The 20,735-nt window shown below is 38.1% G+C and overlaps 1 protein-coding gene across 3 annotated transcripts in view; it reads right to left on the reverse strand.

Annotated features, from left to right (window-relative positions):
- The window catches only part of tubgcp6 (tubulin, gamma complex associated protein 6), a 42,784-nt gene extending 22,049 nt beyond the window's left edge, over positions 1-20,735 (reverse strand). For all 3 annotated transcript variants that reach the window (XM_049474372.1, XM_049474373.1, XM_049474371.1), the window contains exons 1-12: positions 20,529-20,735; positions 17,915-18,741; positions 16,520-16,683; positions 16,185-16,401; positions 14,204-14,365; positions 13,900-14,021; positions 7,477-7,540; positions 7,287-7,396; positions 4,102-4,193; positions 3,730-3,869; positions 2,159-2,308; positions 55-136 (exon numbers count right to left, since the gene is read on the reverse strand). In XM_049474372.1, the coding sequence (XP_049330329.1) occupies positions 55-136; positions 2,159-2,308; positions 3,730-3,869; positions 4,102-4,193; positions 7,287-7,396; positions 7,477-7,540; positions 13,900-14,021; positions 14,204-14,365; positions 16,185-16,401; positions 16,520-16,683; positions 17,915-18,703 (2,092 nt within the window). In that variant the 5' untranslated portion in view covers positions 18,704-18,741; positions 20,529-20,735. The remainder of the gene's footprint in view (positions 1-54; positions 137-2,158; positions 2,309-3,729; positions 3,870-4,101; positions 4,194-7,286; positions 7,397-7,476; positions 7,541-13,899; positions 14,022-14,203; positions 14,366-16,184; positions 16,402-16,519; positions 16,684-17,914; positions 18,742-20,528) is intronic.

Raw genomic sequence — 20,735 nt, forward strand, 5'->3', positions numbered from 1 at the left:
GTGTTAGAAAGATGGGGTGTTGTGATAAATATGACGCAGGTGACTTTTCCTGACCTCGGATGCTCTCCAGCGTCTTGGCTGCGGACTCTCTGACCTGATTGATGAGCTCTTGGCGTGCCAACTCAGTACGAAATGCCTAACACACAGGAGAGAGATGGATATATAGTGAGAGAGAGAGAGAGAGAGAGAGAGAGAGGGGGGGAGGAGCAGAAAGAGAAAAATGAGTGAGAATGGAAAGAGGAGAGAGCGAAACAAGGACATAGGGAAGAGAAAAAGAAAAAAACATGAATGAAAGGGAAAAAGAGAGAGAGAGAGAGAGAGAGATAGGACGAGAGACAGAAAGGAAGACAGAATGGGACAATGAGTGTCATAAAGAGAAAAGAGAACATTTCAGCCCTCTGGCTTACAATGTCCCGCATTTCAGCTGAAAATGTGTTAATGGATCATACTCTTCATTTCTCCCAGAGCCATCATATCAATATTACTGAGAGCTTTAACACTGAAGCAGTACACTGAGCTTCATAAAGAGAGGTCCCAACAGCAGCTTTAGGGTCGAGCAAAGACAACAAGGCCTGAGAGAATAGGAGAACAGAAACTTTCACTCTTAATATAACAATAAAACATTAATACTAATATTAAAAATAACTTTCCATTTGTATAGTGCCTTCCTCACAACCAAGGTCACTGTATGAAGAAAAACTATAGGGATACTAGGGGGGAAGCAGAGGTAAAAATGAAAAGGTATCATGTAGGGTGAGTTTTAAATAAGTATTACTTATTATTGTTGTAAATTATTACACTGTCTGGAAATTTGTGCAAGACAACAGTGAAGACTATCGTAATGACAGTATGATAAAGGAGAAATCCGGTGTGAAATGGACTTGGGAGTGGTGAAACATGATAAAGAGTAAGAACCTTTGCTGAATATGCCACCTCCATTTACCTCCAGCATTCCAAAATACAGCACTTTTAGCCAATGCCCGCAAACAGGTATACAATGCTAGCGATAGGGGCATAGCTCTGCCCATAGTTAGGAATATCATCTTTATGAATTCTACCAGTCAGGTATTAAGGAGCATTACAGCCACTCAGCTGAAGTACAGCGTTATAAAGAGTTTTTTTAGTGAAGTTTCTCCAGCACCGAGCCTGGAGCAGTATTAGCATTAGCCATTAACATAGGTGAGTATATCGGACTGTAGCTGATAGCGCCCTGGCTTATCGGAACAGTCAGGGTTTCTCAGTGTAACGCTGTCGGGCAGCATTTACTAGCGCTAAGCGCTGCAAATCGCGGCTAGCCCTGCTGCTAACGGGGGCCAGCACTGCTGCTAACCTCACTGTTGAAAGTATTGGAAATCTAAGCTTACTGTAAATAAACAGAAGTGCTTATTCAACCAAATAAACAGTTTTCAGGAGAGAAATCTATGTAGATTAAAATCCAGCATATATATATATATATATATATATATATATGCATTTCCACAGAATTAGTTTGCAATCTGTTCCTTTATCCTACCAATTTGTTAATGCTCGTCTACCTCAAGGAACTGTATATATATATATATATATATATATATATATATATATATATATATATATATTTTTTTTTTTTTTTCTTATAAACTATCTGTGAACTTTCAGAGTTTCAGGTCCACTGCTTTTTTTGGCAGTCTCAGCGGATTTAACGGGGTAAGGGATGCTGTTTTTTTTTTTTTTTTTTTTTTTTTACAGCAGAAAGTGGAAAAAACTGGCCTTAAAAATACCCTCAAAATACTGTAATATTATTTTAGGGCCAAATGGGTCATCTTTTTCTGCTGTTTGTAGCAAAAATAACATTTATACTGTGAATAATAATAATAATAATAAAAAAATGTTTGTTTAATTATTATTTTTTAAATTAAATGTTTTGTCATTTTGTTATGAATAGTTATTGCAGAAAATATCCTGAAATATTGTTTTATGGCCATATCACCCACATCTAGTATATGTTTAACACCTCTTTGTTTACTTCAAAATTGCATAAGCATTCTTTTATAGTTTTTGATCTACAATGTAGTAATTAATACAAATAAAGAAAAAAATTGTACTATATATAGCAGAAATTAAACAGAAATCTGAGAATCGGGCAAATTAATATCTAAATTCTATAGAGGTGAGGTACCTGCTCCTCTCTGCTAACAGCGCTGTGTTTGGCAATGGTCTCCATGCGAGCTCGGTACACAGCACAGTCTCTCTCAATCTCCTCCACCTCCCGCAGAGAGAACGTTACAGCGATCCGCGGCACAGGCAACTCTGACCAGAAGATGTAGTGCTACAAGAAACACACAAAGGATGTTAAACAAATGCTGTTTTAATTACTTTTTCCTTTACACAAGAATCCCTCATCACATCAGCATAAACCATATACAGCTCAGGAAAAAAATAAGAAACCACTTCAAATTTATGAATTTATTTGATTTTACCAAATTAAAAACCCCTGTAACATCAGTCAAGGGGAAGATGGATGATCACAACCAAAAGCCAGGCTTAACTGCTTGAATTTTTGCAGCAGGAGTAGCATAAAGTAAGTATCCAAAGTATCCAAAAGCAGTGTGTAAAACTGGTGGAGGAGAACATGCCAAGATACATGAAAACTGTGATTAAAAACCAGGGTTATTCCACCAAATATGGATTTCTGAACTCTTAAAACTTTATAAATATGAACTTGCTTAAACTCTGCATCTTTTTTGTTATTTAAGCCATTTCTCATTTTCTGCAAATAATTTATTTGAAATTTGAGAGAAAGTTGTCTGTAGTTTATAGAATAAAACAACAATGTTCATTTTACTCAAACATGTACCTATAAATAGCAAAATCAGAGAAACTGATTCAGAAACTGAAGTGGTCTTTTATTTTTTTCAGAGCTGTATATGGTTAGAAATAGAGAGTTTCTATAAAGAGGCTTGTTTACTGCATTATTTCTCAGTTTTCAGTCACAAACACATTCTGAAGTATAATCCAGTGTTTAAGGTGAGCTCTGTGTCATCTTCAAGTTTCCCCACGGCTGAATGATTGATTTGAATTTCAACTTAATTCGTGAACAAAGATGTCCAAACTTCACAGATCACATGATAATTCCTGAAATATCAGCAGATTTAAAGGTTTAAATGTCACCTTCCCTCCATGTCATAATTTTGGTATCGTACAAATGGTATCGTAAGGTTGAAGAGAACAGCTTATGATTCATTCAAAAAATATATTTTATTTTAATTTAAACAAAAAGAAAACAATAGCTTTTTTTTAGTTATGTAAGAACTAAAAAAACTAAATCATAATCAAGAATCGCTCACATAATTAAAAAAAATAGACATTTTTTTGTTTGTTTTTAACACAATATCACATAGTCTTACTTAGATAGTAGAGTTGCTGTAGAATAGCAGTGCTGCTCTCTTATTACAGTTCAGTAGAGCATCAACATCATTTTAAAGCTGTTATTTTAAGGTTAAAAAAAGTTATATATATATATATATATTATATATATATTTTTTTTTTTGCACATCCAACACTGTAACATAATAGCTGCCAAGACTGAAACGGAAAAGAATGAATCCATCAATAACAAACAATAAACCAGCATAATGTAATAATTACGACAGAACAGACTGGTAATGTGTTGAGGAATTAACAGAACCTCTTTCCTGGAGCCACATGCTTCCCAAACAGATCTGTGTGCTTTGGATATAAATAGCTGACCTGGGGGCAGCAGATCTTGAGCAGGTTGATGGTCTTTCCGCAGACGTAAACATCATTAGCGATGTGTCGGAGGAAAACAGGCACGCAGTCCTCGGCATCCCGCGAGATCAGAGTGTAGCCCTGTACCCAGAAATGTTTATCTGAGGGGAGACAGAGGGAGCGACAGACGTTTAGAATTGATAATAAACCCTAATCAGTGTTTGTGTCTCATCATCTTTTGTTCATGAGAAACAAAGAGCTATACGCATTTGTGTCTGAGCAGTCTGGAGATAAAAAATAAATAAATATTCACACATATTCATGTTACTTGCATAATGAAGGACAATTAGAATGACTGATCTATAATTAGATGCTTCCTATAGACTCACTCACCCCTGTAGCTGAGGTAGTCCTCATTCACCTGGATCATGAACTCTTTATACACATCCCTGAAGACTCCGCTATACACCCAGTCTGACACAAACCTACACACACACACAAATAAATAATCATTCGATATCGCATCACATTTAAATTGAGCACAGAAGACTCGACAGATAAAGCTGACAGCAAATTTAACTGCTTCAGCAGTTTTGCTATGAAAATAAACATCCAGTCTAAAATCTCTTTCACTGCAAACTTCACCAAAGGCCACAAACGCATTCTGTGCACAACCTCAAGCAAGTCTGCTCATCTAGAACAAGTGTTCTGTATTGTGCCATCACAACAAGAGCAAGAGAGGCACAGAATTCATAATGAAGACTAATCAATGAGTGCCCGTGTTTCGCATCGACATTAGGCTGTGCTACAAACGGCTATACGCGTTCGTTTCAGAGCTGCTTGTGTTTAATGAACTCACCTTCCTTCAGAGCGTTCATACATAACCAAGGGCACGACTGAGACCAAAGGTTTCCTTGTCTTTTCTCCTAGTTCTAAAGCCAGCTTCAAAATGCATTTTTACTATTTTTTTTTTTTACAATTTTATTTCAGTTTTTTTCCCATTTTCTCCCAATTTGGTTATCCAATTGTCCCACCCCTTTGGGCACCTGCGAGCATACGCCTCCTCCGATACGTGTGAAGTCAATCACCCCTTTTTTCGAGCTGCTGCTGATGAATCGTTGCTTGAGCAGCTAGCGCGCTCGGAGAAAAGCACAGCGGCCAGGTTCCGATACATCCGCTCACAGACGTCTCGTGCCACCCGGGGCCACCTTGAAGCGTGATGGGGAGAGAGCGCCATCTACCCACCTGGAGGGAGCAGGGTCAATTGTGCTCCCTCTGAGTGCCGTCAGCTGATGGCAAAGCTGCATGAGCAGGGGTTTGAACCTGCGACCTCCCGCTCATAGTGGCAGCGCATTAGACTGCTGGACCACTTGGCGCGTACTCCTGCACTTTTTAGCACAGTTACATCGGACTGGTTTGTTTTAACTGATCTGTTTAGGAAGACATGAATAAAGTAATTTTACCCGGATGCAGAAAAAAAAACTGCACTAAGACTTTGAGAGGAGCTAGTCTCTGCCCAGTCCAAATGCTGAGAGTTTAACTCAGACACTTTGTGTCTCTCAGAGGAAATCAATATAAAAATCGGTGGACCAATAACGATCAAGGCTGGGACTGGATGCACATTGACCTTTCCAGACAAACTTAAATTAATGTATCATCATGCAGTGAGTGAATCTTTATACTAGAACCCCAAGCACCAACTGAGAGAGTCTGTAATTTCCTGTCCACAAGAACCACACAAAACCTAAACATGTCATTAGTGATTTACTCTCAAGAGGGTTATCTGGTTAGCAGTGCTTAAAGGTTTCATCTGCTTTTTGCACAAGACACATTAGTTTTACATATTCTACAGATATCTAACTTTGAGTCAAATATTTATAAAGTATTTGAACTCAGATGCAGAACAAAACAATTCTACTAAGACTTTTCAGAGGAGGTAGTCTCCGAGTTAAATTCTTAGGTTTTGGATTAAACAGACACTTGGTGGCTCTCAGAGGAAATCAATGTGAAAATGGTGGACCAATAATGATCAAGGCTGGGATTGGATGCACATTAACCTTTCCAGACAAACATAAATTAATGTATCATCATGCAGTGAGTGAATCTTTAATGCTCCTGCAATGTCTCGCAAGAATGAAATATACTAGAAGTTCAAGCACCAACTAAGAGAGTCTGTAAACTCCTGTCCACAAGAACCACACAAAAAAACGCACGTCATTAGCCATGTACTCTTAAGAGGGTTATCTGGTTAGTGTTGCTTAAAGGTTTCATCGGCTTTCTGCACAAGACACATTAGGTTTACCCATTCTACAAATCTCTAACTTTGAGTCAGATATGAATAAAGTAACTGTACTCAGATGCAACTAAACAACTGCATTAAGACTTTTTTTTTTTTAGAGGTGCAGTGTCTGTGCAGTCCAAAATGCTAAGAATTTAATTCAGACACTTTGTGGCTCTATGAGGAAATCAATATAAAAATGGTGGACCAATAACGAAAATCCGATGTGCCTTATGTATGAATTCAGACTGTGAGGAGCAGTAAAGCCACTCTGCTTTTCTGTCCACAAAAAATTGCACAAGAACTGCAAAAGAACTACACAAGTTCATGTGTCATTATTGATGTACTTTCAAGAGGTATATCTGGTTAGTAGTGTTTTACTTTAGTAGTTTTTAACTCCACCAAGAGACATTACTTTTACACAGTCTACAAAAGTTTTGTAGAGTCAAACATGGAAACTAACACTGTTTTGCACTGTTCTGAAGTGCTGAGCAATGTCCCTAAATTCCAAAATGTATGTTATATAGGACTTCATATTAATCATTATTTATTAGGCAAGCTTAAGTTTACCTACCCATCACCCCATTAGTTATTTTTTCCCCCAACATGGCATCATTGCCATTTGCATGTTAGTCAGCAGCTTGTAATATTTAGGGTCAGGGGTTGTAATATTACACAGAACCTTCTTAAAATGTAATTAGTCTTCTCTAGTCCTGCCTCAATTCTCTTTCCTAACACAGTGAACACGCCATTTAAACAGATGTCAGTGTGTCACGTCAGTCATCACCAATCCTTGATCGCATCGCCCAAGACGGCACTCCACCACTTCTTAATAACCTGATTCTTCACACTTCATCATGGAAATCATTTGGCTGGGTCTGAGCAAAATCAATACCTCTCTTGGAGAGAGTTTCAGCGGTTGAGAGGAAAATAATTCAAAGTAAGACTGCGTATAAAAAAAAAAACGTAATTTAGAATTCACTTAACTATTCAAGGATTAGGTCTGTAACAAGCTCAAATTAAACCATGTCTGGAAAACTGTCCCTAAAGGTTTTTGGCGGTGCTTCTGAAAGATTGATCTAAAAGTAAAGCGAAACAGAGGCAGTAAGCGCAGTGTTCTCGCAAACCGCCCCCAAGAGAGCTTCTACATTATTGAAACAGAACACTGATCAAAGATACCAAAGTGCTACTGAGGTCAATTCCCAGGGTGCCATTTAGAATAAGCTGAGGATAGAAATGTTAACTGAAAAGACAATGAAAGAGATGAAGAGAAGGAGAAAGAAGAAGAAGAAGGTCTCACCGTGTGTAGGGCTCACAGCTGCTCTTCAGCAGAGACAGCAGCACAGGATAATTCTCATTACTGCAGTTGCTCTGTGCTTCATTATACAGGTAGGAGAGAAGCTTCACGCCCTGTAGACACAAATCATCTGTGAACAGCGCTACACCTCACCTCACACACGCTCTAAACTTCTCCAGTGCCTCGTACTCACCACGGGGAAGGCAGACTGACTCGCACCTGCAGCTCCATCCACGCAACACAGCTCCGACAGGTACCTGATACACAAAGAGAGGAAATGAATTCTGAATAAGCATAACATCTAATGGCAATTCCTTTTTTAGCATTTCACCCCAAAACACATTAAAACAGCCTGACATTTCAGTCTCAACATCGTAGGGCTGTCACTGTTGATTACATCAGTACTCAAACAATTTGCAGATTATTTTGACAACTGAGGGGAAATATGAAAAGAACTCAACAACCAAACTGAACTTTATGAACTGAATTATAACAAATCAAGCATTAGCCCTGGAATTATTTCAACTGATTAAGGCTTACTTTTGCTCTGGCACTGTTTCCACAATCTTACCAGAATATCTGCTGTTTTGGTTTAGTACAGCTACCCCTAGTTTTACGAACCTTAGATGACAATGGTTCCAATTAAGCAATAAAACACTGGAGGTTCGTGCTATAACGTGTAATATTGGTACTGCAAGGCAAGTGCCAATATTACACGTTATAGCACAAATCTCCAGTGTATTTTTGTGATTGAATCTTAAATCTAATGGAACTGTGATATAAAGATTTAAAGAGTTTATTGTCATGTGCACAGTAAGAAGCACATTTCCTCGTACAATTCTTTCTTTGCTCCTCGCCAAGTATGTAACATAAAGAGAAAAAAAGTAGAAAATTTGCAAATAAGCAAGACATAATCTAAATATAAATATTAAATAGGTGTTAAATGTACATAGAGAATGGAAATATGTACATGACAACAGTAATGTGCTATGGATATTATTCACAAGTAAGTACATGATAATCTACAGCAGTGAAATACGAAAAAAAAAAAAAAATTGCAATTAGAACATTTTTGCACTAAAGTGAACATGTGCCTCTGAGAAATGTCCTTGACATGTAAATGTGTAGAGTAAATCACTGTGTATCAAAAGACACAAAAGAAAAAAAAAAGTATTATTGCTGTTTATTTAAAAAAAATAATAAGGATGAAAAGATATAAGATATGTTTGGTTATAAAAACTCAGTGAGTTAGTTTCATTGCTGCTCTGTTTGTAGCTGCACATTTTGGCTGGTAAGCGCTGCACGGTTGCTAGGTTACCCGTATGTGGCGGATTAATACATGGAGAGCTTCGATTACAGTGCATTACCGATTAACGGTGCTCATAAAATGCCTCTTGGCCAATCACATTGCAGGGTCTGAACTAACTGTGGTTCAATAAAGATTAACAAGCGAAATGGAACGGAGAGATTTAACTCTGCCTCTGATTTCAAAAGAACCATTGTTAAAGCAAAAATCTGAAAAACAGTAAATAAAATATTTCCAGTCCTATTTAATTTTTTCTGTGCATTTTTTGTGCCACAATTACTTCAGTTCAGATTTGCATTCATTTTTTTTCCCAGAGATTGTGTACTGATGACAGGAAACCCCTTAAATCCTCTGTAAAGTTAAGTTATAAAGACATTTAAATGGTGTTAAATTTTTTTAATATATACCTTTTTAAAATATACCTCCTCATGCTACCAGAGCCAACTTTTTAAAACTAAATCCTTATATCCAGGCATGTAGGAAAGAAAAAAGATCCAGTGGGATAAACTGATCATTGTATTTAATCAGGTACTCAGCAGATTGGAGTTTATTGCCACCTAAAGTTGTTGAGTTCAGACCTAAACCACTGCAGCAAACGGCTGATCAGTGCACTGCCTCTAGAGAGCTGCACAGTGGGATCTACAGATAATGGGTGCATCGCTTCATGTGCTTCTCTTCCTACCCTGATGGGTCCATTGCTCTGAAATAGAGTAAATATGGACTCAACAGAACACAGAACCATTACCCAATGCTCCAGAGTCCAATCCTGACGCTCCCCAGCAATCTGAAGCTTTGTTTTTAATAGCTCCACTAAAATGGGATTTTCTTATGGTCACACAGCTGTTTAGTCTGTGTAGTCCTGTACATTCTTATCATTTTGTGTGTGTGTGTGTGTTTGTTTGTGTAAATGCTCTAGCTCCAATCACTAAAAGTTATGAGACTGACTTGATATTTTTGTCATCACATCCTTCCATCCATCCATTCATCTGTAACAGAGAGCATAGTTACCATAAAGCAGTTACTGACGTGCATATGCACCGCTAGATGACCCTTAATTGAAGCCAGCAGCATAATCACGCTGTGGAATTATTTTGCTTTCATACATGTTTTACTGCATTGTGGCAATTTAGATTTTTTTCATAAATACAAAACTTGGAAGATCTTATTTGTGATCTTAGATCTTATTTGTGATACAGAACACTGCCTTTACCAAAAATAAACCTTTAGAAAAATGTAGTGCTATAAATATCAGGACTCCAAGTACCCTTTCCATCCCTATTTTTCATGTACATCATAATCCAATTATTTTAGAACATTGAAGTTTGTCAGGGATCTGATCAATGTGTTTGAATGACCTTGGTTAATCACATAATGGGAAATCATACATTGCATGAGTAGAACAATAATCAGATGTCTGCAACCAGATATTAATCTTTTAGAATATGATGTGGTGTAAAGATCATGTAAAAGCATTGTGCCAATAGTGTTGTGTCAATCAGGCTGTGGGCAATATGGCCCTAAAACAATATCATGATATTGCATTGTATTTTTGCAATATCTATGCTCTAGGCGATATGACAAAACTCTGATTTAATTATTATTTTATTTTTTCAAGAATACACTACAGCAACAAAATGAAAATTTAAAATGTATTGTTGCATGCATATTGCACAACCCTAACTAAGATCTAACTAAGAATTTTATCAGAATTATAAAAGAAGTCAATGATTCAGAATGACATGATACTAATAATGCACTTTAAATATCTCCATATATCCAGAATAAAAAAATATATATGATACTGGACAGAGCTCTAATCTCTAATCGGTTTCTAGTAGAAATATAACAGAAAATGAGAACAGTGTGAATTTTTCTTTTGCTAAAAACGGCAAAAAAAAGTAGTACCCTGATGTGATAATTAGGGGTGGGTGACATGGCACGATATTTCAGGGTATAATATATTATAATTTTATAATATAATATTAAAAGATTTTGGCAATATTATTGTGAATGATACAATATTTTACTGTATTATAATCTCACTTGCTGATTTCAGATTCCATGGTCTGTTTTCACACATGCACAGACTGAGAAATCTGAGATTACTCCGGTTAAGTGTACACATGAACTGAGATGTACAATTACTGAGATAAAATCCATCTCTTTATTATCTATATCAAATAACTGCAGTTATCCACATAGGAACAAATTATTGAGTGCATATAAACACACTCAATGTAACTCAGATTGATAAGTGGTGATGGGTCACGACTATCCGTCCAAATTCATGAACAGATCCCTTTGCTTAAAAGACTAATAACTTGGTGTTTAAGAGGGGAAAAAAAAAAAACTCTCTGCATAAGTTAGTGTTAAAAGAATTGCTGGCTGCTGAAACATCACTACAGTAATTATCCAATCACAGACTCTTCAGCATTTGCTTATTTAAATCCAAAATATGATTTCTTTTTTTTGTTGTTGGCCAGGCAGTCTAATTTAAATATAAGTGCCAATATTATGCAAATTGCCATTCTGCTGTTTTCTTTAATGTGCCAGATGATTTCTTTTTCAACTTGCTTTATCTTTATTAAACAATTCCCTTTGTGGAGCCATTCTGATATATATATTCATTCAAATTGCATTAAATGAAAAATATTGTGCTCAATTACTGGCATTACAAACAGAAAATCTACTGAGCAAATTAACTACACATATAAATACTTCAGCACCACTTGGACGGATTATAGCATAAACAATGTGACCTAATTAGCATAAGCAATGCTTTTTATGGCCAGTTTAATCAATCAAGTCAGCTGCCCTAAGCCTGGACGCCCAAGGCTGTCTGGACTATCAGTTGGTGCTTACTGGATTCCAACGACTGGACATTAACACCGTTACTGTTACTGCTGCTGCTGCTGGAGTCTAGCTATCATTATAAATGACTAAATAATATTATAAGCCAGCTGGTAATAATAATAACTATATATAATTATAGTTATTTTTCATCATTTCTATTCTGGAAATGATAAATTACTTTTTAGAGGTTTCTAAAATAGGAAAACCTAAATTAAAAACCTGATTAAAAGACATAAAAACACAATGTGGCAAAAATGTTTGTGTATTAGGCCTGATCTATTCAAAAAGCATGATCTGAAAGTTGGTATTTCTTGGTCTGGGGCTCCCTCAACAGTTGGGAATTCACACTTTTAAACACACTATGAGGACACGCTTTGCACATGCATTTGTGGAGAAGCTGAGAAATACAGAATTGTTACTGACAGTGAAAGAAGTGTGTGGACTGTCACGAAAGAGCCATATTACTAGGGCTGCAACGATTAGCTGATATAATCGACAATGTCTATGTAAAAAATTTGTCGACTCCAAATGTTTGTTTTCAACTAATTGTCAATTTGTAGCACTACACAAATTACTGGGGACAATGTTATAGAAGGGTAACACTAACCTTGGCCTGCATCTCCAAAAGTGCCCAACCACAACAGATTTCACATTTCCTCACTAAATATCAGCACCTTCCACATTCAAAGGACAATGTTTTAAATGCCTTTGAAGGGCATTTAAATCACACGTTTAGCTGTTTCTATCGTTTTGAACCAATAGTGAAAGCTAGGAACAAGACCCGTATCCACAGCAAGCAGAGACAGAGAACATTGCAGAAAGAATTGCTGACTAATCAATTAATCAAAAAAATAATCTGCAAATTAGTCAACTACTAAAACAATCATTAGTTGTAGCCCTACATATTACAGAATTTTACTCAAATACATGACTTAAACGGCATTTTCCCCAGTTCTACAAAGTTCTCACAAGTCCTACACACTGCAGAAATTACACAGCAGTGGCTGTACTGTTCTGCAATTAGACTTTAAATTACCTATCCGAGCCAAAGCCTGACCCACTTTCCTCTGGCTCTGTCGGGTCGGGCTCCAGAAAATGGTCTGTGAAGTAGACCTACATATTTTAATGATAACTTTTATCTTATGCAAAGCTATGGCGTTAAAAAATACAATATAGCCAAGTAACAAATCACACTGTGATCGTAAAAAAAACATTGAACTAGTTAGAATGTTATAATCACGCAGCATGATCACAAGCCGCAAAAGTTAAATGCTGCGATGCATACCGCAGAATTTTTTCAATATTCGGGGGTGTGGACACAGCCACCACTCAAAACAAAACAAACTTTTGGGGCCAAAAAAACAGAAAGTGCATTCACAGCATAAACGTCTTCAGCACTATCCAAACGGGATTAGTTTCTCAGGGGGACGTCTGTGAAAAATATTTTACCCTTCTACTCAGTGATAAAACTCTTGCATCTGGACTGCAATCAAAAAACAGGAGGACCAGTACGTTTTTTGGCTTTTCCTGGTCACGTGACATCAAATTCGGTAGCTCCTCCATCTCCACTCGCTGTTGTGTTTACGTGAATATCCGTATAAATGCACGCCCAAAGTGTAATTTAGGTGGGGGGCAGTCGACAAATAGCTATTTTATTAAACGTAAATGAATTAAACTCAGAGATTTGCGTCCAGAAGGGAATAAAATTACCGGAGGACCACAGAGTTCAGCGAAAAAAAGTAGATAATTCAGCCTGTAAATTTCTCAGAGGATGTCTAAGAAAAACACATACTGCACATGGTCGTTTCGGACAGGAATAAAATCACAGAGGACCCCTTATAAAAGATAAAATTACCCCAGGATCCCCTGAGAAACTAATCCTGTCCGGATAGGGCTTTTATTGCAGGTAATGTGGTCCCGTGTTGCGCAGCACTTAGTTTAGACAGTATAAACCCACAGCACTGTGTGCAGTAGTTTTCTTCGATAGTAGACTTGTTTTCCTTCTGTGTTTCACTATTTATTAACATCATTCTAATACAGATTTTGCTCATTTAAACAGCTAGGAATTGTAATTAAAAAGGTGAGTTTTAACACTCTACTTACTAAAAAATGCGGGGTTTAAAACAGGCTCAAGCTCGTAATAACAGTTTATGGGGCGGGGCCAGGTCAGGCTGGAACAGAACATGCACAGGCTCGGGAAGGGACAGGCTGGATTTTTTGGGCCAAATCTAAGCTCTATATGCAACGACAGCAACAGCACGATAATGACTGCATTTCAATGCAGATGCCCCAATTGTAGTAAATAAAGAATTTAATTTAAGTGACTAATTTTGACAAACGGCAACATTTGCTGTGAATACCGGTACATAAAGCTACTGTTATCAGGCAGACACTTCCTGTAGACAAGACTAGAACGTGAGGAAAGTGGTGTGAACAGGGAGAATGTGAGATTACTACCTGAGCTGGCGTCCCAGTTTGCGGAAATGAAAGCCGATGGTAAGCAGACTGAGTGAGTCAGGTGTGCTGAGTACACAAGCTCTGTAGTAGTGCAGATAGCGTCTCAGACCACCTGTAAAGGCCTAACATATACACACACACACACACAAACACAATAAATTTACTAAGATTAGGTTTCCCATTTCGCTTTAAAAAGCTTTCCATACAAATTGGGATGGGAAAAGACGGACTCCAAAACATCAGTAAACAGCAACTCGCCCTTGAAGCAAATCAAGGTTATAAATGCTGATTAAGAAGCCGTTACCTGAAACACCAGCCCCTTCTTATCTGCAGTGCCCAGAGAGAAACGGCTCAGACGAAGGTAATGTGTGCCATACTGCGCCAGCTCCCCTAACAGACGCGACACACTCTCCGGGGACGTTCCAGACACACACACATCTGGACGGACATCAAACTGCACACTCGTCTGGAATAGAGCGTGCAGGAAGTGAGAGAACGGACTTGGAACATTAAGAACTTCTGAAGTGCACCATTACCTACATACAGGGACGGTCATTACCTTCATAATGGATGAACAGTGACAGGCTAGTCTGAGCACTCAAGAAATAGGATGTCCTGATTTAAAAAAAAGTCATAAAAGGCTTCAAATTCTGTTTTTTTCTTTCTGATTATCGAGACATCTTCGAGCTGCACTGCTCCTTTAAGGTCTATTCACAATTTTTTACTAAGGTTTAGACGAGGGGATTGTGAAGCTCAAGCAAAACCTTCAGCTTTGTCTCTTGAATGAGTTTATTGTGGATTCTTCCTCACTCTCTTTATTCCCTCATTATGTCATTATTAGCTGATTACATGTGGGGTGATATTTGTTTCTAGTATTTTCTGGTATTTAACTGAATCTATTTTTCTCCTAACAAGGTGGCTGCAGCACAAGCCCAATTATGATCTACCCACTTCTGTGCTTAACAGTTAAAAATGCTTATACAACTTATGTTTTTTATGTTCTGTCTGATATATTGCCAAACAATACTAATTACTAATACGGACAAAAAGCTCTACTGTTACTTAATCAAACCACACAACTGGTTTCCAAAATGTCTGCCTAGACCTGTTCACATTTTTCTTTGGGAGTTTTTTTGCCAGTTCTTTATTATATATGATTGAGAATTGATGCAATGACTAGTTGAAACTGTAGATTTTCCTATAATATGCTTCTCCTTCTCTTTGTTAGCATTTCCAAATTGCTATGCAGCTGCTTAGAAGAGCTTCTGGGTGCTGACTGTTGGAACAACGTTTAAAAGTCATAGTATTTGCATCCACTGGTCTTTACTAATAATGAGTGTGAACCACTCAAAGCCTAATAAGCTTTTAAAGATATTGGTACATAAGTTATCATCAGCAAGCATGCACATATTTTTGAAGTTCCCAAAGTTCTGCATGGTTCTCCTTTCATTTTCTGCTGTGAAAAACTGATCAGCTATGTATAGATATTGGCCAATTTTAAAATAAAATATGTAAGCGACCAATATTTCTCTAATTGGCTATTTCCAAAATAATTGTAATTTTAAATTTAAAATTACAGTAGTTCTTGTTCAACCACCAGATGAAACTACTAAGCTAGTGCACGGCTACAGACACTTATTAAGAGCTAGTATCATACACCTCCTTGTGTGCAGGTTTGACTTGACTCGGTTCAGCTCAGTCTGGCATTCTTTTTTATCATATCTGAGTCAAACGCATATATTAGTAGAATGTGTAAAACTAAACTGATGCATCCCACATTTAACCACCACCAAATGTACAGCAGTAACAGTCCTAGAGCTAAAAGAATCACTTTTAAAGTGCTTCACACAACTTTTCAGCAATACGCAAGTGACACTTTTGGACTGTGTTTTCACTTTGAGCTCCACAGCGCAGTTCTGTATGGGAATTCACAGCTCTTTCAGGTTTTGCTCATCATTTTTGTAGTTGATTTCAAGAACAAAAGAATATTTCTTCTTAAGTGACAATGCCAAACACTACATATGATATACATGATGATGTTTACTTGTAAAGGTTAATGTTGCATCTATCCCAGCCCTTAATCAGCATCAGTGATCTGCACTACACTATTATTGCTTAAAATGTAAAGTACAAATGTTTTATCTGCAACTTAATGCCTTGTTTTTAGATAAATCATTTATCTGTTCACAGAAGGTGTTTATAACCGGGGTGGCAAAACTTTTTCATGCCATTCACAAACTGTAAAATAAACATAATCTACATAGAAGAGCAACAAAGTAAGTTACCTCATTGAGGGGGAAAGTAGCAGAGGCCACCCCGATCAGCACATTAAGCAGGTCTTTAACTAGCTGAGTCTGGCAGTCCAGAGGCAGAGGGAGCAGAGGAGAAGGAGTCTCAGAGGAAAGCATATTCCTTATTTCCCCCTCCCACAGCCTGTACAGCTGATCAAACGCTTCCCGGCCCGCCTCAGTCAGATACGGAGGCTCCTTCTGACCTGGGGGGCTGGAGACATGAAGAGAGGAGACAGGGAAGAGAAAACAGCAGAATAAGTACAGCTGAAGATCCTGAACTGATAAATGTAAATATAATCACAGTATACTGTTCATATTCAAATTCTTACCAGCCCACATTTTCCCAGCAACGGCGTCTGGAGGGCACATAGGTGCGCAGGGCCTCCCAAACATCTATCTCAGGTCTGGGGCTGGGTTCGGACTGAGAGTCTGGAGTCAGGTTGGAGGAAGACTGGAAGCCTTCATCCTCTGACTGATCCAAACATGGAGGAACCTGCATTTATAAGAAACAAACACTTGTCCGTAAAAAAAAATTAAAGTATTTTTAAAAATCAATGTAGGTATACAGCACTTTTTCATTCAATCATAATTACAAAGCAGTTTTATAGAAATCTGGGTATAGAGCACAAATGGCAAGTAGCAAGATACATTAAGCTAATTTTAAAATGTTCTGAATTGTAGATTAATACTAAAGTCATCCAAACTATGAAGAAAAATAATAAAATGTTTAGTAAATAAAAAAAAAAAGTGTTAAACAAACCAGAATATGTTTTATATTTAAGATTCTTCAAAGTAGCACCCTCTTGTTTAGATGACAGCTTTGCACATCTTGGCTGAATTTTCTCAGCTTTATGAGCTAGTGTCACCTGGAAATTCAAGCTTTCAGTTAATACTTGTGCTGAACTTGTCAAAAGTATCCTCAAGTACAGTAGCAAAGACCATTAGAAACTTTATGATGGAACTGGCTCTAATCAGGAATGCCTCAGGAAAGAAAAAACAACAGTTACCTCTGTTGCACAGGATAAGTTAATCAGAGTTACTCAGAAACCGCAAGCTAACAGCTTAACCCCAAATAAGAGTCATCTAAAAGCTTCGGAAAGTATGTTGGTTTATTTAACAGTCTTAAGTTACTACATGATTCCTTGTGTGTTCCTTTATAGTCTGAATGACTTCCGTATTCATTTACAATACAGGAAAAAAAAAGATTTATTAGTACATTTATATTTTTAAGCAAAGTCAACATACAGGCTCTTAATGGGCAACAGAGTTTTATATAAGTAGCAACTAAACGAGTATATTTCCATGTTAATGAGTGTGGGCTTAATTTTGGTGAATGTAGTGATTTTAAAAGCTCTGAATCTCATTTAATTTCTGTCATACCTGCTAGCTGTGACATGTCGATGAAACACTGCAGACTTCATAATCATTACATATTTGTGTTCAGCATGTCAGGGGTTTTACTAAAACTGTCTAAAAGAAAAGTTTTTTTTTTTTTTTTTTTAAATTGGGGTAATTTACTGATTGTTAAAGCAAAATGAAAACAGATAAATCCATCACTGGTCTGTTAAAAGGTAATAAGCCAAATAAAGAAAAAAATAGTCTGTCACAATGTGGCAATTAATTTTATAAGCTCTGTATGAATTTAAAAGCTAATTCTTTGTTTTTAGTTTTACCTGCTCTCTTGTATTTCTTTCTCTCTCTATATTAAGCTTCTGTTTACATACCCGAATAGTGAGGCCAGTGACCTCTGCGTTGCTGGGCACCGGTGGCAGGTCCAGCCGGATGTCTAGATCTGCTGTTCTGAAGTGCTGCAGGGCTCCAAACAAGGACAGCCTGGTGTCCCTCTCAAATCTCTCCTCCACCTCCACTCTCCTGCCCAGGCCTGGAAGACCGGTTCCAGGTAGAGCATCCATTAGGCTTAGGGTCCTACACATACCCCCAAATGCCCCCCACTCCTCCTCACACACCAGAGCCCACGCCCTGCTCTCCAGTTTCTGCATCTCCTGACTGAGATAACCCCCCAGCGGTGGTCTGCGGAGCACCGGCCGGTCCCGCCGCATGTAGTCTCTGCTGAAGGATAGTGCTGGAGGAGGAACTGAACCGGCTAACTGCACCAGGAACTCCAGGACTGAGTCCACCTCGGACAGGCCAGACGAGAGGGCCACTTCACGGAGCTGCGCCAGGAGGCCCTCAAGCCTCTCCGCTTCCTCAGTGTGGCCAGAGACACGCAGGTCGAAAGAGATCATCAGCATCTTGTTGTAGGCGGGAGTGCTGGCCAAAGCGTTTGCTGTCAGGCTGGATTTGGAAGAGCCATCCTGGAAGAGTTTGGACAGCAGTGCCCCGTAGGCTCTTTTACGGAGGGTGCGGCGGAACGCCTCCCTCGAGACGCTGCCCATAGAGTGGCGCTTCCATGATACTCCAGACAGGCTGCAATCACACAGTGCCCCTAGGAGCTCTGTAATGCTGCTGCTGGAACAAGTGGACATTTCAGTAGAACTCTGGCAGCAGTACATGGTGAGGTACTGGCACTAAGATCAGTGGATCATCTGCCCTGCAAGAGAAAACACAAGCACAGATACATTATGATTACAAGCCTCAATTTAAAAAAAAAAATCTTTGCATATTTTACTGGCTAGTTCTACTTTGCCTATGTCAAAATAAGTACATACATTTTGGTTAGCAGGAATGACAACTGCTAAAAGTGTTTTGTTTAATGTTGGCTTATTCTTTATGCACTTCCTTTTGAATACAGTTTGTTTAAAATTGTCTTCAGCTAGAGTTCATAGATTAATTGTTAAATATATTATTATAAGTATTGAGATAGTGTATTGCAATACAGTAGCAATTTTCAAAAACAGTATTGATTCTTAGGGTGTTTTGACACCTTAAAGTCTGGAACGGTTCATCAAGGTTTTGGTTTCACACTGCAGTTTGGCGAGCAGACTAAAAAACTACATCCTGTTGTTATCAGCTATGTGAACATGAGTCTCTCTACGCTTAATATTATTTGGTTTGTAGAACATTATGTAAATTATGAGTTTGACAAGCAAATTGAGTGTAAAAGACTATATTATCCTCAGATTTCTTTTATTCCTGATTATAAATAAGGGATAATCTACTGTTACAGTAAATAAATTAATTGCCAGTCTAAGCATTCTTGTCTATAATGCTGCATGATGTACCTGCACACCAGGCAGGGTCGGATTTTGGCACACACACGATTCTTTTTTCGTTTGTTTTGTTTAAAGATGGCCTCAACTACCTGCAATTGGTCAGAAAGTCAGAACTATCTAGAAACATGTTTTCACACTGGAGGTGAACCGGACCATGGTTCAGAAGATCTGGACGGAGAACACCTCTGGTTGTTTGTTCCAGACTGTGGCTTGCTGCCTTTTTCACACCTGCTACTTTGGTCCAAAGTGAATGCTTGAAAGTCCAGACCAAAAAAGAAAAGTGTGAAAGAACCCTGCATTATTAGTTTACAGGTAAATATTGTACCATGTTCTTTTCAATACACCCCCTGATAAGAATATGGTTGAACAGAACTGAAGACTTATGCAGATGAGTCATGATCGATAAGGACTGGTATTGAAGTATTGGACTATATGCTTATATATAGATATGTGTGTGGTGGTTGGGTGGGTGTGATAATATAATACTGACAAATACTGTCATTTTGTATATGAAAACAATAAATATTTTATTACTAAACATGCAAACAATGGCACTGTTATATATTTTTTAAATCATGTCTTTCCCAGAGCTTTATTCTACATTCATAACTTTACTTTATTCACATGTTGTATGAGCATCACTTGATAAGGTTATAACTATTAAAGCATGGATAATGGCATAATAATATTGGCAATATTTTAAATAAATATACATTAATTCAAGATAATGCTACAAATATTTTGTTTACAGAGCCAAAATAGATGAAACACAGCCACAGACAGTGTAGTTTATATAACATACATACTCTGCCTCTATTAGTGAATATAAAGAATACATCAGGAATGAGGGAGGTTATTAAACATTTGCTTATAGCTAGTTAACTATATTTCTCCAAGATTTAACAAGATGAACAACCGTTAACTAGCTAGCCAACCTAACCTAGTGATGTTAGCGGGTCACTTGGCCTCTCAGAAGAGCTGGTTTATAGAGTGTTATAATTCAGCTGTATGTGTGAGTGAGTGTGTTATGGTGTTATTATTGTTATATAGTTCTCCGGCTCTGTCTGAGTGAAGCAGGTTCTGTTCAGATTGTTAAACGCGGAGGTTTATCTACTCTGAGCTCCAGCAGTAGGAGGACATTGGCGGCTCTGCTCTCGGTTCTCACCCGGGCTCTCCGCGCTTCCTCTGGGCAGCAGCTGCAGGTCTGTCGCTCCAGTCCGGCTCACAGCGGCTCCATGAGCCCCGACCGCGGAGCTGCAGCGGCGGCAGGTCTCAGTACAGCCCGCCGCTACAGCAGAAAAGCTCCAGAACCGCGTCTCTACTCTCATTCACACTGTAAACACCACTACTGCTGTTATTTCCTGTCATTTCC

The sequence above is a fragment of the Astyanax mexicanus genome, chromosome 2 (genome assembly GCF_023375975.1).
Source record: "Astyanax mexicanus isolate ESR-SI-001 chromosome 2, AstMex3_surface, whole genome shotgun sequence".
In the NCBI taxonomy this organism is placed as follows: Eukaryota; Metazoa; Chordata; class Actinopteri; order Characiformes; family Acestrorhamphidae; genus Astyanax; species Astyanax mexicanus.